The sequence below is a fragment of the Culicoides brevitarsis genome, chromosome 1, assembly GCF_036172545.1.
Source record: "Culicoides brevitarsis isolate CSIRO-B50_1 chromosome 1, AGI_CSIRO_Cbre_v1, whole genome shotgun sequence".
Lineage (NCBI taxonomy): Eukaryota > Metazoa > Arthropoda > Insecta > Diptera > Ceratopogonidae > Culicoides > Culicoides brevitarsis.
The window spans coordinates 31,088,426-31,104,763 of NC_087085.1; the positions used below are offsets into that span (position 1 = coordinate 31,088,426).

General features: G+C 24.4%; 1 protein-coding gene across 1 annotated transcript in view; it reads right to left on the reverse strand.

Annotated features, from left to right (window-relative positions):
- The window catches only part of LOC134827213 (homeobox protein unc-4-like), a 49,290-nt gene extending 39,650 nt beyond the window's left edge, over positions 1–9,640 (reverse strand). Inside the window, exon 1 of the mRNA XM_063839792.1 lies at positions 9,175–9,640. Coding sequence (XP_063695862.1) covers positions 9,175–9,490 — 316 coding nt within the window. The 5' untranslated portion in view covers positions 9,491–9,640. The remainder of the gene's footprint in view (positions 1–9,174) is intronic.
- Between the last annotated feature and the right edge of the window lie 6,698 nt (positions 9,641–16,338).

A 16,338-nucleotide genomic window follows, 5' to 3' on the forward strand; every position in this document is an offset into this window, starting at 1 on the left:
ATTTTTTATTTTTTAAAAAATTAATATTTTTCATAAATAATGTCTCATAAAATTTCTCTTCTGCAAAACCTTCATTTTGTCCACTTCTCTCATGGCAATACTTTTTTAATGAGAAAAAACTATCACATTCACTCATACACTCTCGTACAAACATACAAAATCTGCGCAAATTGATTGCAATTCAATTAAAATTGATTCCCATATAAAAACGTTCATTAATAAATTGCGCGACAAGCGAGTGTGTAACTGTACATAAAATGTAGCGTTTTTTAATTAATACAACGACGACTAATAATGTGTAAATGTTTATGGAAAAATATTTATTAAAAATTAACAAGATGACAAATTTTCATACATTTATTAATTTGATGCTTATTTATTGTTATTTATTTATTAAACAATAAATATTATCAATAATTGAATGATTTGCGAATAAAAAAAATCTAAAATGCAAAAATAATATTTTTCTTTTAATTTAAATTAAAATGACCCCGAACGTTATCGGGAATTATTATTTGCGCGAAAATATAATTTTAAATTAATCATCGTTGGCTACTGTTTTTTAATCTTTTTTTTTGTTAAACATTTATTTTTTTATAATAAAAAAATAATTATAATTTATTATTAAAATTAAAAGATTAAAAAAAAATATTTTTGCAAGTTTTTTCTTCTAGAAAATTATTTTTAAAAAATAAAATAAAATAAAAATGATAAGCTTATGATTTATTATTAATTTTTTACGAGTTTGACCAACTTTGAATGTTCAAATTCCAGTGCATCTTATCATTTTTTTTTAATAAACGTTGGAATTCAATTGAAACACCTACAGATATTTTCTCCGTAAATTAGACTTCATCTTGTACGGAAAAAAAATTATTCCCTCGTTACACATAAAATTGTCTATCTCTTAGCATTAACCTTGCACTAAAATGTTGCAAAAATGATTGATTTGGTCTGCAGCAACATTTATGCCGGTCTGTTAGTGTCCAGGTGAATCAAACATAATCTCAATAAAATGATTATTATTAAAATTACATACAAGCCTGCATCAGGTACAAAATAGCTAACATGCTATTTAGAGAGACACAGCGAGAGAAAAAGGCCGCAAGCGCTGTCTTTATGTTCAATTTTATGACTGAAATGGCGGCCATAATTGTGTGTTACTTTACTCTATTTATTCGCGTTCTAATCAAAAAAATACGAAAAAATCACCTCCGCCCGGTTTTTCGCATTAATAATAGATGCAAAAAAATAGACAGACTCACTTCACTTCAAATCACTGGCATAACGCAAAATAAATGGTGCACACAACTCTTTTCAATTAATATTTAATTTTCAGCTTGTTAATAATCATTTAATTAAATCATTTCAAATCAACTAGCTTAGCCAGCAGAAATAATAATAATAGTGCAACGCCATGCCAGTGAAGTTGGGACAATGTATGCAGAGCAAAAGCTTATTAAATATTGCTTAACGGGCATGAATCGCTGCCGCTTGTAATTTTTTTCAATGAATATGTAATACGGAACATAATGTTTTAATTATAATATTTAATGTATGATAATTATATCGAGGCGCATATCTGGACGTGTATAAAAATATCGTCACTTCAAATTAAAATGTATATCAAATTATGGTGATGGCTCCCGCACTTTTGTTGTCGTCGTGCTGTGGGAGGGTACTTTTTTATTGTGGCACCGAATAAAAATTTTGCTGCAAGTCAAAAAGTGCCTTGAGTGTCAGAGTCGACATGAACACGGGAGAAAATAATGATAGACTTGGTGATTTTTGCGACAAAAATGGAGATTTTAGGTAATGGGTTTTATTAAAGCTCGAATATTAAGTTCATAGAGCACAAATTTTTTTTAATAAAATAATAAAAATTTAATTATTAAATAATTTAAATTAAATTAGTTTTAAATTATAATAATTTTAATCAATTAATTAAAAAAACTTCGAAAAAAAAAATTTTTTATTTTATTTATTTAATTAAAAAATTTTCATTTAATTATTTAAATTAATTATTTTTAAATTTTAATTAAAGTTATTAAAATTAATTTTAAAATTATTGCAAAAATATTTTTAAGGTTTAATTATTTTTTTTTAATTTAATTTAAAAATTAAAATTATAAAAATTATTAACATTTAAATTTATTTAAAATTTAAATTAAGCTTAGACGATAATTGTGTGTTAATTACTCAATTTTTTTAAAATCCAAAAACTTAAAATAATAAAAATCACCTCCGCCCGGTTTTTTAGATATAAAATGACATTTTTTTTTTTTCAAATGATATGATAAAAAAATAAATTGCATTTTTTTCAATTAAATTTTAATTTTCATTTTAATAATTTTTTTTTAAAAATTTTCAAATAACTTTAGCTAATAATAATTAATGCCAGTGAAGTTGGGAAATTTTATTAATTAAATTAAATTGCTTAAATTTTTTTTGTTTTATTATTTTAATGAATATTTGATACGGAACATAATTAAATTTTATTAATTATAAATATTGGACGTGTAAAAAATTTCGTCAAAATTAAAATGTATATCAAATTAATCGAAAATACCAAGCTAAAATTTGTCAAGTTTTGAGTCGTCAAAATGTACAAAGAAAAATAATAATAATTATTTTTGCGACAAAAATCTTAGGTCAACTTTTTATTTAGCACCTTATCGTCAATGACACTTTTTTTAATAAATAATAAAAATTTAATTATTAACATTTTAAAAATTCATAATAATTTTTTTCAAAAAAAATTTTTAAATTTAAAATTATTTAAAAAATTAATTAAATTAAATTTAAATTAAAAAATTTTGCATTTTTCCATTAAAAATTTTACTAAAAGTTTAATTTAAAAATTTCAAATTAAAATAAATAACTTTAAATTCAATTTAAGGTAAATTAATTATTTTTTTTTTAAATTAAATATTTTAAAAAATTTGACAAAAAAATAAAATTATAAAAATTTTGCAAATATTATTTTTTAATTTTTAAAAATTAAAATTTTTTTTTTTTTAAAAAAATCAAGACGATATTTTCATTTTTTTTTCAATTTTTTAAATTTAATTTAAAAATATTCAAATTATGAAAAGTGACATTTTATTTAAAAAGTGATATGAAAAAAAATAATTATCAATATTTTTCTTTAAATTTTTAATATTAATTTTACTAAAAATTAATATTTTTAACCAATTGGTCAAAAAACAATTTAAAAATTTAAATTAAATTTTTTAAAAAAAAAAGGCATTTTTTTTATGTGTTTTAAAAATCAAGTTAGGAATTATTAAAAATATATTTTTCATAATCAAAAAAAATGGAATCCTTCATGACAATTAACTCGATTATTATACCTTGAGGCTATAAATGTGTCATTTCATCGCAACAATGTACAAAGAAAAATGTAATAATAATTACTCTCGACTCTTAGCCAACTTTTTCATTTAGCACCTTGTCGTCAATGACACTTTTGAATAAATAAATTAAAAAAAAAAATTAACATTGCTGTAAAAATTCACAAATTTTTTTTCAAAATAATTATTATTATTTAAAATTGTTGAAACAACTAAAAATATTTTTTTTTGTAAAACTTCCTCCATTTATACAATTATTACTATAAAGAAGAGTATTATTATTTTAAACCTTTCACGTACACAACGGAAAATAATAGTTTTGATGATTATATAATAGGAGGCTAAAAAAGATAAAAGATCTCCACTTTGCCACGTTACATTACACTTTACGTTCGAGCGCATCATCAAACCAGCGCACATGTATTTTTAGAAGAGAATGTATTAAAAATTAATGTCTGTACTTCTCTTTCTCTCTAACTAAACAAAAAGTATCTTTTTTCGTAACTTTTATGAATGTAGAAAAGTTGGTTATATTTAAAACAATTCACCATATTATGAAAAGCACTCATTATAAAATGATTAAGGTTTTTTAACGTTCTTTATTATTATTTGTTATTTAATTTTAATTAAAGCGTTTCTTCAGACGTATTCTCGGTTTCAATTCACATTTATATACGAAAAAGTAAGTAATCAAAATAATAGCATGGCATTACTTCAAAAAAAAAAGGCAAAAATTTATGTGTGCGGAGGATGTGTATTGTTATTATTTTAGATTTTTTTAATGTTTTTTGTTTGTAATAATAATGTTATAAACGCTAAAGGTCTTAAAACAATCTCGAATACGTTCACGACGATTTAACTTAGAGATCAAGTGAATGAGAGAGAGGAAAATCGATTCTTAATGATGATCGTTAGTTTTTTTTTTGACTTAACCGCGGTTCATTCATGAAAATTCCAAAAGTTACTCACGCCATGAAATCCATTCACCTCATTTTTTTATTTACCGTATTTTGAAGAATTATTTTTTTCCATAATTCATTGAAATTTTAAATTTTTTGGTCTTGAGGAGTATTAAATTGTGAATTGAGGAGTACCAAAATGTGAATCATTATAATTCACCTTTAAAAACTCCTTAAATAAATAGAAGTTACTGAAATAATAATTTTTTAGCCATAAGAAGTTTAAAATTTTAAAAAAATTTGAGGAGTACGAAAATGTGAGATGAGGAGTACAGAAATGAGAGTCAATAATATTTTGATGTAAAACTTATTCCAAATTAAGTAAAGTGAATGGTGAATTTCATAGAAATAATTTAGAGTCAAAATCAAGTCGAAATTTTGTTTTTCTTGAGGAGTAATAAATTGTAAAATGAGGAGTAAAAGAATGTGAATCAATATTATTTGATTAAAATCTCTTCAAATTAAAAGAAAAAACAACTAAAATAATTGTTTTTTATGCGAAAGAAGTTTAAAATTAAAAAAAAAAAAATTAAATTTACTTTGAGGAGTATAAAAATGTGAATTGAGGAGTATAAAAATTTGAATCCACAATATTTCGATGAAAAACTCTTCCAAATCAAGTGCAGCTTTGGATAATTTTTCGAGCCATGAAGAGTATAAAAATTAAAATCTCTTTGTTGAGGTGTACGAAAATGTAAATCATTAAAATTTTGGTTGAAAATTTATCTGATTAAAAGTTTTCGGTTTTGAGGAGTAACAAAATGTGAAATAAAATCTTAAATTTCGTTTCATTTTGTATTTTTTAAATAAAAAATAAAATATTATTGCCCACAGATTTCAATCTAACTTTTTTCGGTCAACTTTATATTTTTGGGTTGCGGAAAAAAAATAAATAGAATGTAATGGTACTTCTTTAAAAAACAATCAACTCAGTAGCAATATTAAAAACAACAAACTTTGTCGTCGTCGTTCAGTTGACGCAACATGAATTTTTCTCTTCAGTAATTTTTTTTTCGGTCCTTGCGAGTGTATAAAATAAAATGTAACTTTACTGTCTGTTATCATTCCAATTACATCGAAATTTATGCTATTTCATTCCTTTTCCTTTTTTTTCGGAGTTGATTGCGAGGAGGAAATTCATGCCGAGCGAAAAATAATCGAAAAATTCCTTGAACTTTAAGCTGTAGAGAATAATAATTTCCGTTATTTTTCTTCTTTTTGTGGAAAATTCTGACTTTTTCTATTAAAGTTGCTGAAGAAAAGTAATGAAAGTCGTTTTTTCTCTCTTCTTTAATATTTTGCTCGAAATTCATGACGAAAAATACGAAAATAGAAAAAGTTTTTGAAGCAAATCAAATTTAAGTGTCACAACGTGTAATCAATCATATTTTCGAGTTATCTCACTGAATTCACGAGGGTGCATTTATAAGTGACTAAGACGAAAATTGGATGATTTTGAGATAATTTTTGATCAATAAATAGATTTTCTCGAGTTAATCAAGTTTCAGTTTCGATCACGCTAAAAATGAAAACTAACCAAATATTACACCTCATAATCACCCTTTGACGAGTTTCAGTGCAACACGCAACGAAATTTCACCATAAATGACAAAGTAATAATCATCGATGACCAGCGCGCGCGCCAATGCGACATGATTAACGGGCAAACAATTACTTTTAACTACGTGTGGAAATGAATTTTATTTCCGAGAAAATAATTTTCGATGCTACAAAACACACAAAAACTATCAAATTGGAAACAATATTTTATTTATTTATTTATATTTTATTAATAAAAAGCGTTTTTATTATTAATTTACGACAAGGCGACACAAAACAACGATGCGTGTCCATATCGGAGGAAATTCAATGAAAATATAAATAAATGTATTTTATCATCGCGTCGTATGATTATTAATAACATTATATTTGTCCATAGTTGGTGTTTGTTGTTGTTGTTTTTGTGTGCGAATCATGAATGAAATTATGTGTCGCTGGCGATGTGCATGTGCAGTGAACAGTAGTAATCGATTCAATTATTCTCTCGGTACTCGGCATGGATTGCATGCAATTTAGAGTCAGAGGTACGCAATTCAATGAGTGAAAAATTTGTATGGTTGTAAGTGAGCAACAGTATTAGGGTGTGCGTGAAATGAAGGAATTTTTAAAAACTATTATAAAAATAATTTAATTTATTTTTTAAAAATTAAAATAGAAAAAATAGTAAATTTTATAATTTTAATAATTAATTAATTTTTATTAAAAAATATTTTTAAATTAATTTTTAAAAAATTAATTTATTTAATTTTTAGTTAATTTTTTGAAATATTAATTTTTTATTATTTTAAAAAAAAAATAATTTAAAATTTATTTATTTTTAAAAAAATTTTAATTTAATTTAAAAATTTATTTTATTCGAAAACAAATCATTTAATTTAAAATTTTTATTTTAATTAATTTAATTTAATAAATTTTTTTTTTTTTTTTGAAAAAATTTTTCACTATTTTTTAATTTCATTTATAATTTCATTTTTATGTATTTGAATTTTTTAATACAAATTAATTAAAATAAATAAATATAGAATAAATTCAAAAAAATAAATTTATTAAAAAATTAAATTAATTAAATTTTTTTTTCAGCAAATCATATCATTTACCTAAGAAATTTTAATTTTTTTTTTAAATAATTAATTTTTTAAAAATTAAATTTTTTAAAATAAATTATTTTAAATTTTAATTTTTGAAAAATAATTTTTATCAAATTTTTTGTCAAAAAAAATATTTAATGATTAAATTTAATTTTAAAAAAAATAATTAATTGTTTTTTTTTAATATTTTAAAAATTTTATATATTTAAATAAATTTTGTTTATTTTTAAATTTTTCCAACCAACCAAAAAAAGCCAACCCTACTGCTCCACTTTTTTGAGTTTATTAAAAGAAACCGATTCGTTCTATTCTTTGAATATAAAATAATTGACAATGACATAAACATGTTAATTTTCCATAATCTTTTTTTTTCTCTCTCTTGCTTGCTCGCTTTCTTGCATGCCATGTTTTCGCCAACAACGTTGTTTTTGTTGTTGTTTCTGCAGCGAAAATAGACATACACACACATTTTATAAATTTATATAAAATAAAGCTTTCATGCGTTGCATTTGAATTGATAAAAAATATCAGAGTTTATTGTTTTTCTTTGGCTTCGTGAATATCAACTAGAGTGATGGATTTGTGTTTTTGCCATGCACACTTATACGCAAAAAATATAAAATGAAATAGAAATTTATGATTTTTTGAAGAAAACGGTGCTCTTTAAAATTTTTTTTAAAGAAATTTATTTTCAAAAAATTTTGAAAATTAAAAGAAAATCTTAAAAAATTCTTAAATGTTTAAAAAAATAAGAAATCGAAAAAATTTCTTCCGGAAGCACCGTTAAATCGGGTGAACGGATCGATAAATAACAATTATGATGTCAGAAATGGCTGCTAAATTTCAATAAATAATTTTTTGTACGTACTAACTTACACACACGCGAATTTATGCAAAGAAAAATTTTTTTATAGAAGAAGCATAAAAAATGGGAATATTGAAAAATATTAATAAAAACACTTCTACTGAAAAAAAATTTGATGAATATTTTCGGCTCGTTTTACAAAAGTAAAGAAAAGAAGGGAAATATTTCTTCTTTTTTTTACGCGGCGACAAACGAACGACTTTAGTCATAAATTATTATTTATTTATTTTTTTTACTTCTTTTTTTATTATTTTTTTTTTCATCAACAATTCATCATTTTTTTTACCGAAATTAAAAAAAAAGAATTTTTCAGGTGCGTGCTTCCTTCATTTTTAAATAAATATTTAAAAAAATTTTTTGGAGACAAAAGTAAGCCAATTAAGAGGTTGGTCAGAAAAAATACAAAAAAAAAAATAAAATAAAAAATCTGACGACGACAATTATTTGTCACGGCTAATTAATTTTTTTTTAAATTTGAATGGATTTTTTTTCATTTTATTTTATTTCATTCTATTTTATTTAATTAATTGAAATCTTTGTTCTGTCCATTTTTTTTTTCTTTATTTGCATTTTTCGTGTTTTTTTATAGAATTTTTTTTCAGTAGTCAAAAGAAAAAAAATTCTTGTAGAATTAAATCAGAGACAGAACAAAAAAATGATTAATTGCATTATCGCGTTGTTCGGACTGTCTCGAAGCATTCATGCTATTCATTTCCAGAAAAGTTTGAGAATTCACATAAAAATGGCGTGACCTTATCGTGGGCTCGGATCTGAATAGAATTTTATTTTTTTTTCAGCAATTCTATTAGATTTGATTTTTTTTGTGGAATTTTTTTTCTTGTTATTAAAGTAAATGTAGAGTGACGAATAAATGAACGTGTGAATGAAAAATGATTTTTGTAATTATTTCTCTACTGTTTTTGGAGCTTCTTCGTGTTTTTTTTTGCCTACTTGACAGATAAAATGGTGATGAATGTAGATAAAAAATTAACTTTTGTGACTAGACACGAGAAGTTAATGAAACTTGACTTTCAAATGACTTTATTACACGGCATGGTTTGTTAAGTTTCGAGCTTTTGATGAAATTATTTTTTTTTTTGGTACAAAAGAAATGAAAATATGACTGACAGCACCGAAAAAATAGGAATTTAATTTGATTTAATAATTACTGATGATTACTGCCAAAAATAGAATTTAATTAAATGAACAATTTTTTTTTGTTTTAACGTAAAAGAAAATAATCAAAAATAACACGAATAATTTTACCGACGGCAATTTTTTTTGTTCTACGTTCGTGTTTGTTTTACGTTCGTTCGTCAAAAAAACATAAAAAACTTTTTTTCACTTACCTCTGTCGTCGTTCGAGTCCTCGCTCGGCGGTCCCGGTTGCGTTCGTTGCGGTGAAATGCCTGGATGTGAGACTCCAGTAAGGCCATTGAGTCCTGCCAAGCCATTTAGCGCTGCAGCAGGTCCATTTGCTCCTCCCGGAAATCGCGGAGGTCTCTGCAAAAACGGGCTTCCAAAAAGTCCCGGGGCTCCAAATTGCAGAAAGGGCCATGCCGGAACACGACCCTGCGCTGCAGCAGCTGCCGCATAAAAACGCAGTGCTGGCTGCAATCCAGGACCCGACATGTTCGAGAGTAAGCCCTGGTGCTCCAGCACCATCTTTGAACTGACCTTACTTATTTTGAATGGATTTTACTGCAAATTCGTCCCAATAGAGAAAGTGGCATCCGTTGGGGATTTTTTTACGAAAACACTCGCGGAAGTGAGTTTTCTTTATTGTTTTATTTTTAAAATGTACTTGAACATGCAATTTTTCAATATTTTTTTTCGAAAGGTGTGCAATTGGGCAATAAATTTTTATTTATTTGTATTTTTTTCGTTACACGATTTTTATTTTGCTCGAATTTTGTTCGGTAAATCTATCAATAAATCACAAAAATTCAATTTTTATTTTATTTTGTTGCGACAATATTTTTTGCATGTCGTTATTTATGACTGTTTCAGCTGTTTTTGAAATTCAATATGGAGCTTTTGTGTCACTTTTTTCACCTGTACGAGAGAGTGAAAGATGCGCGCACCTCTGTTTACTTTTTTTTGCTCTTTAATTTTTTTATGTTTTTTTTTTTATTTTATTTTTATGCCGCACAATAATTTTACACACTTTAATCTTATGTGATTTAAATCAATTTTGCACCAAATATTTATTTTATTTTATTTTAATAATCTTCTTTAGTCCATTAATTAAATTTGAATTTTTTTCCGTTATTAAATTTGGCGCAAATTAATCTCCAAAACCGGCGTTAATTTAATCTATCGGTTTTTTTAATATTATTTTTTGTTTGTTATTATTAATGTATAATAAAAATTAATAAGGATTACGATCTTCCTCAAGTCTAAACCGTCGCCATTGACTATTGAATATTCACTGACGGAAAATGTGGAATCAAAAAACCAAATAACTCCGTATCGTTGCTCTCTGTACGTGTATGGGGTATGCGTATGTCCGTACAGCTCCATAGCCATACCAATACATAGACACGAGCTGTACGTGAATAGCGGTTTATTATTTTCACAACGGATAGAGGAACATGAGAAAAGGGAAATAAAAACTGGTTTCCATATGAACGTATGTGCGCGCGTAGGGCGTGACTCTATATACCCGTACAGAGCTACGTAGGTCTTATCACGCGTGCGATTCCTATGAAATGGCTGCCTGTATGTGTATGATTGGGCATTTGACGTTGCTCCGCCCATTCGGCATGATTGGATTAACTATTCTTCCTCTTCATTCGCATTTCATTTTGTATCTTTTGCTTCGCGACTTCCTTTTCTGTTTCACATCGGGAAATACTCCATTTCTCGCACATGCTCCGTGAAATTCTCTCCCTCTGTGAAAAGCGCTAAATTTTCTCCGAAGATGATGTGGGGAAGAAGGAGACCAAAGTACGACACAGAAAATCCACAAAAATCATTTTATATTGAATTTAAGTTGCCTCGCAGGCGTACGGGACCGGGAGATGGAAAGCGGAGTGTGAGAGAATTTGAACGTGATTTTTTGGCAGTTTTGGGAGACAAGTGGCGACGATAAAAGAGCTTTTTTACCCGAAAAGCTTTTGTCGTGAATGGAAAAAAAAGTTGCGAGTGGAGAGAAATGGTTGAACAGTTGTTTTGATTAGATGTTCGTGGAAAGCGGAAGGGTTAACAATGGATGCGGAATTGAATTAATTCTGTTTAAAAAATGGCTTTGAATGGAGTTGTAGTTGTTTTTTTAATTTGATGAATTTTCAAAAATTAATTTTATGGAATTTTTTTTTTCGTTCGAAACCAAAAAAAATAATTTTGAAATAAAAAATTATATTTCATGATGGTAAATTTACAAAAAAAAATGAATAAAAAGAGAAAATCAGTTTTATTTTTAAATAAATTTTTTAAATAAATTTAAAAAATATTTTATTTTTATTAAATAAAAAAATAAATAATTATTTGATTATTTTGAAAATTCTGAATAAATTTAGAAAAACTTAAATATATAATTAAAAATATTTAATTTTGTTTTTTTAAAAATTTTTTTTTTTAAATATAAAAATTTCAATTATTAAAATTCTAAAAAATAACTTTTTAATTAAATTTTGAGAAAAAAATTTAAAATTCTTTCATTCAAAAATTTTTTTATCCCATCTAAAAAAACTTTAAAACTTATTTAAAAATACAAATTTAAATAAAAAATTAAATTAATTTTTTTAAATTGGAAAATTTTTCGAAAATTTATATAAATTTAAAAAAAAAATAAGAAATTTGACATTTATATAAAATATTTAAAATTTTACAATTTTATTTAAATTTTTTTTAAAAAAAAATTAAAAAAAAAAACAAAAAATTAAAAATTAGGATCATTTTTATTTTTAATTTTTTCCGAATTTTTTTTGTTTCTAAAAGTTTTAATATTTTTACTTTTTAAGGCAAATTAATTAATTAATTTTAATCTTTCATTTTTTTATTAATTATTTAAATATCTATTTTTTAATAGTTTAAAACTCTAAAATTTTTTAAAAAATAATAAAATATGAATTAAAATAATATTTTTTTTAATTCACGAAAGATTCACGGAAATTTTAAAAATTAGAAAACAAAAAATAAAAAATTAGAAAATTTGTATAATTTATAAAAAAAAAAATATTTTAAATTCTAACATTTTTATCAAAATAAATTTTTTTATTAATTTTTGTAAAAACAATTAAAAATTAAAAAAAAAATCAAAAATACTTATGAATTTATTTTATTTTTAAATAAAAAACTTATTTTTTGAATAAATTTTCTTACATCTCACAAGAAATCTCCAACCCCAATTAACAACAAAAACTCACCTCAATTAACTTTCGCAAAAACAAAAAAAAATCCAATTAAGCATTTAAAAAACCAATTAATCCACTTTCTGATAATAACACTGATCTACGATAATAATTATATTATTTATATGAGTCCATTGACAGATCGTTGTCGTGCTAATTGCATTATTTATTATGTCTTAAAAAACAAATAAAAATCCTGAAATCGCAAAAATTTTAATTATCATTCGCCATTAAAACCGAAAGAAATTTATATCAATTAAACATGAACAACCAGAGCTTCTGACTGTCATTTTTTAGCGATAATTTAAAAAAAAAATTAAAAAATCATTCACATGATGACCGAATGATGATGATGATGAAATTTGGAAAAAAATTAAATTGGGACCAATTGTTATCAATTTTTTTTTGTAATTTTTTCGAGCTAATCAATTTCGATTGTGTCCATAAATTTTTTTATGTTCCTCTAAATAGGTTCATTAGATGTTGCGTTATCACTGGTTTTATTGAAAATTTGCGCAACAAAAAAAAATTCCACAGATTTTTTTTTTAATGGCCGGCTTAAGTGAATGTTCGACATTAATTACTTTCGTTTCATAGAATAATTTTTTTTTTCTTCATCCGACGACGACGACGTCGAGAGATAACTGTTGATAATTGGTGTTTATTGTATTTTTCTGTCTTGTTGTTATTTATTTTTGTTCTTTTTGCAAATTAGTTTCGCGAAACGTAATCGTCGCACCAACAACAACACTCGAAAGCGAAATAAAGATGTTACACGCATTGAAACTTGTAATTATCGTTTTAGTAGTTGAGTGGAGAGTTAAGTGTAGTTAGTGAGTTTTTTTCCTTCGCTTAAGACATGATTTGACTGGTGATTACCTTTCGGCAATCATTTAATTTTAAAGTTTTCGCCTTAACGGTTGTTAGTTGACTTTGCATAAAAACACTCCGAATGCACTCGTTCAGCCTAAAACTAAAACAAATTGATCATAAATGTGTTTTTTCTCCCCTTTTTCGACCGTTCTTTGCGAATATTTTTCGTCCATTTTACTCCGGGTGTGTAGGAAGGTGCAAGAAACGTCATTTTATGTGTCTGTGAAACGCAAAGTTGTTAAGTTTTGCGGTTAAAAGGCTTTGATGAATTAATTATTAATCATTGTGGTAATTCTTTTCTGCGTTGTAAATGCGAAACACCTGAACGAGAGAAAAAAAGCGCAAGAAGAAAGATGAGAAGATTTAAATTATTGTTTTTTTGACACCTTTGTTGGTTGGGCGTTCGAAAGTGTTTCTGTGGCTAGAAGTGCTCATAATTTATGAAAATAGAATTATTTATAAAATCAGGTGTAATTAGTGTCATTGGGCGTCGTCGTAGTTTTTATTGGAGAAAAGGGTGCCAAGAGCAAGTTATTTGTGGGTCGTTGAAGTGCTTTGATTTTTCCAAGAGTCTTTTTTATAGAAATTTGAATAAAAAATATTTTATTATTTCGTTATAATATTTAAAATTAATTAAATAATATTATAATATTATTATTAAAACTCCATTAAAACATATATTTTATTTAATTTTATTATTAATATTAAATACTTAAAAAATATAATAAAATTAAATATAAATTAAATAAAAATTTAATTTAAATAATTTTTATAAGTAAAAGCTATGAAAAATATTTTTAAAATTTAGGACCTTGAAAAATTAAAAAAAATAATTAATATATCTATATTTACTTTTATTTATTTATTTTAAAGCTTTTATTTTATTTTTTTTTTTATTTTATCAAATTTGAAATTTTGAATATTTTATATTAAAAAATTTTATTAAACATTATACAAATTAATCAATTCTTACAAAAAATAAAATAAACTAAAAAATCAACCTAGACGGTTGAAAAAAAATTAAAAAAAAAATTTTTGAAAATATTTTGTAGGAAAAAAAATCATTAATTCTTAATATTTTAAAAACTTTTTGATTATTTTTTTAAAAAAAATTGAAAAACTGTAAATTTTCAATAAAATAAAAGTTTTTTTGTTATATTGCCCCATTAGATTTTCGATTTTTGAAATGAGGCATGGAACAAAAATGTTCTAAAAAATATTTTTAACATAAAATCTTTTTTTTTTAATAATCTTTAAGAATATAGTTTTAAAACAAAATTTTTGGAAATTTTGTCCTTGAAAATTTATATTTGAAATTTCATGTCAAATTTATCTCGAAACAAATTTTTTCATGATAATCCGACCTTTTGACTTTCTTATCATCTCTGCCTTCAATATCATTAAATTTTTCTTCTCATATTCATCAGAAATTTGTCTCTTGCATCAATATATCATTTCATCAGATCACATAAGGAAGGAAGGAAGGCAAAAAGCATCATCATCAAATCAACTTCATCTTCCTTCATCATTCTCATTTCAATATAAAGCCAATGATGTCTCATCTACTAAATTATGTATGTTTATTTGTGCGACTCTCACACACACACATCGAGTCATGCCACAACAAAATATTCATAAAATCCATAAAAGAAACGAATAGATAGAATTTTATTCCATCATCTATCGAGAATTTCATTTCCATATTATTTCCAATGCCGACGACGACGACGAATGCGAAAATTTTAATATTGAAAATTCAAATAAATGAAAATAATATCATCATACTCTCATCTGTCCTTTTGAATCAATAGCAAAAAGTTGCAATGGAAATATGCAAAAATACAAAAATGAAATATAAAAAAATAATAATAACGAGTCGAGATTGAATTACTAGATAGAAGCGAACAATTGTGGTATGATGGGGTTTTCCCATTTTTGTGCATTGAAGCATCAGTTTACCCCATCAGACGGCAGTTTATTCACAGATCGCCTATTTTGTTTTAATATTTAAATATTAAATAGTGTGGATTTTACTCCCAACTTGACATTGTTGGAGCACTTTGAGCGGCTTATTGAAATATTTTCCATTTATTTTTATTATTTTATTTAATTTTTCCGGTCGAGTGTGAGTGAATGAGAGTTTGTGAGGGGGTTTTCAGGAAAATATTTCAAAATTTAGTTAAAATTATTTCTCTTAATTATAAAAATAAAAACGAATAAAAAAATATTTATTAAATTAATAAAATATAAAAAAAAATCAAATTATTTTTTAAATTTATTTTGGAAATTTTTTAAATTAAAATATTATTTCTCACAAGTAAGAATTAATTCTCACAAAATTAAAAATTTTCATTTTCACTTATTTTTTTTTTAATTAAAAATTGATTTTCATGAAAAAATTAAACTTTATAAAAATATTTTATGTAAAATTTTAAACTTAATTAAAGTTTTTTTAAACCATTATTAAAAAAAATAAAAATTGAATTGAAATTTATCAAAATTGTAAGCTAAAATTTTTATAATATTCGTTTAATAATTTATTTATTATTTTAAAATATAATAATTTTTAAAATTTAATTTAGCTTTTAAAAATTTTTGATAAAATTTAATAATTTTTTATTTTTTATTTTTACGAAAAAAAAATAATTTAAAAGATAAATTTAATTATTTAAAAATTAATTTAATAAACTTACAAATTAAATTTTTCAAATTTTTATATTTTTTAAAACAATTTTTGACTCTTTACAATTTTTTTTTTGTAATTTCTTTTTTGTTCTGATGACTTTTCTTACAAAAATTCATTTAAGAAAGATGCCAAAGTCACGTCTTTGCTCCCAATGGGCATTACATCCAATCAAAATCTCATTTGATTACCAACACTTTTCCACACATGGACAACTTTTCCTTATCGTCCAGCAAAGTAATAATTATTTTCTTTGTCATTTTCATTGTTCACGTCCCCGAAATCACGCACAAAAAGACATTTATCTCATTGAAAAAATCATCATCACCTTTTTTATTGCGTTAACAACATGTTCTATTTATTACAACAAAATCAAATTGCGGTGACTTAAACAAATGTCATCGAGCAAAACAAACAAAAGAGCAGCACGAAAAAAAAAATTAAAATAAAAATGTACCCCGACTCTGCAAAGCGACTTCGCATAAGGGGGAATTGAATTGTGTGCGAGGCGCGCGTTATAAAGTGACACATTGTGATATAAATAAATAGAAAAAGACCTCTTCCCTCTCGACTTTCGGTGTTTGTTATAAAATCTCATAAAT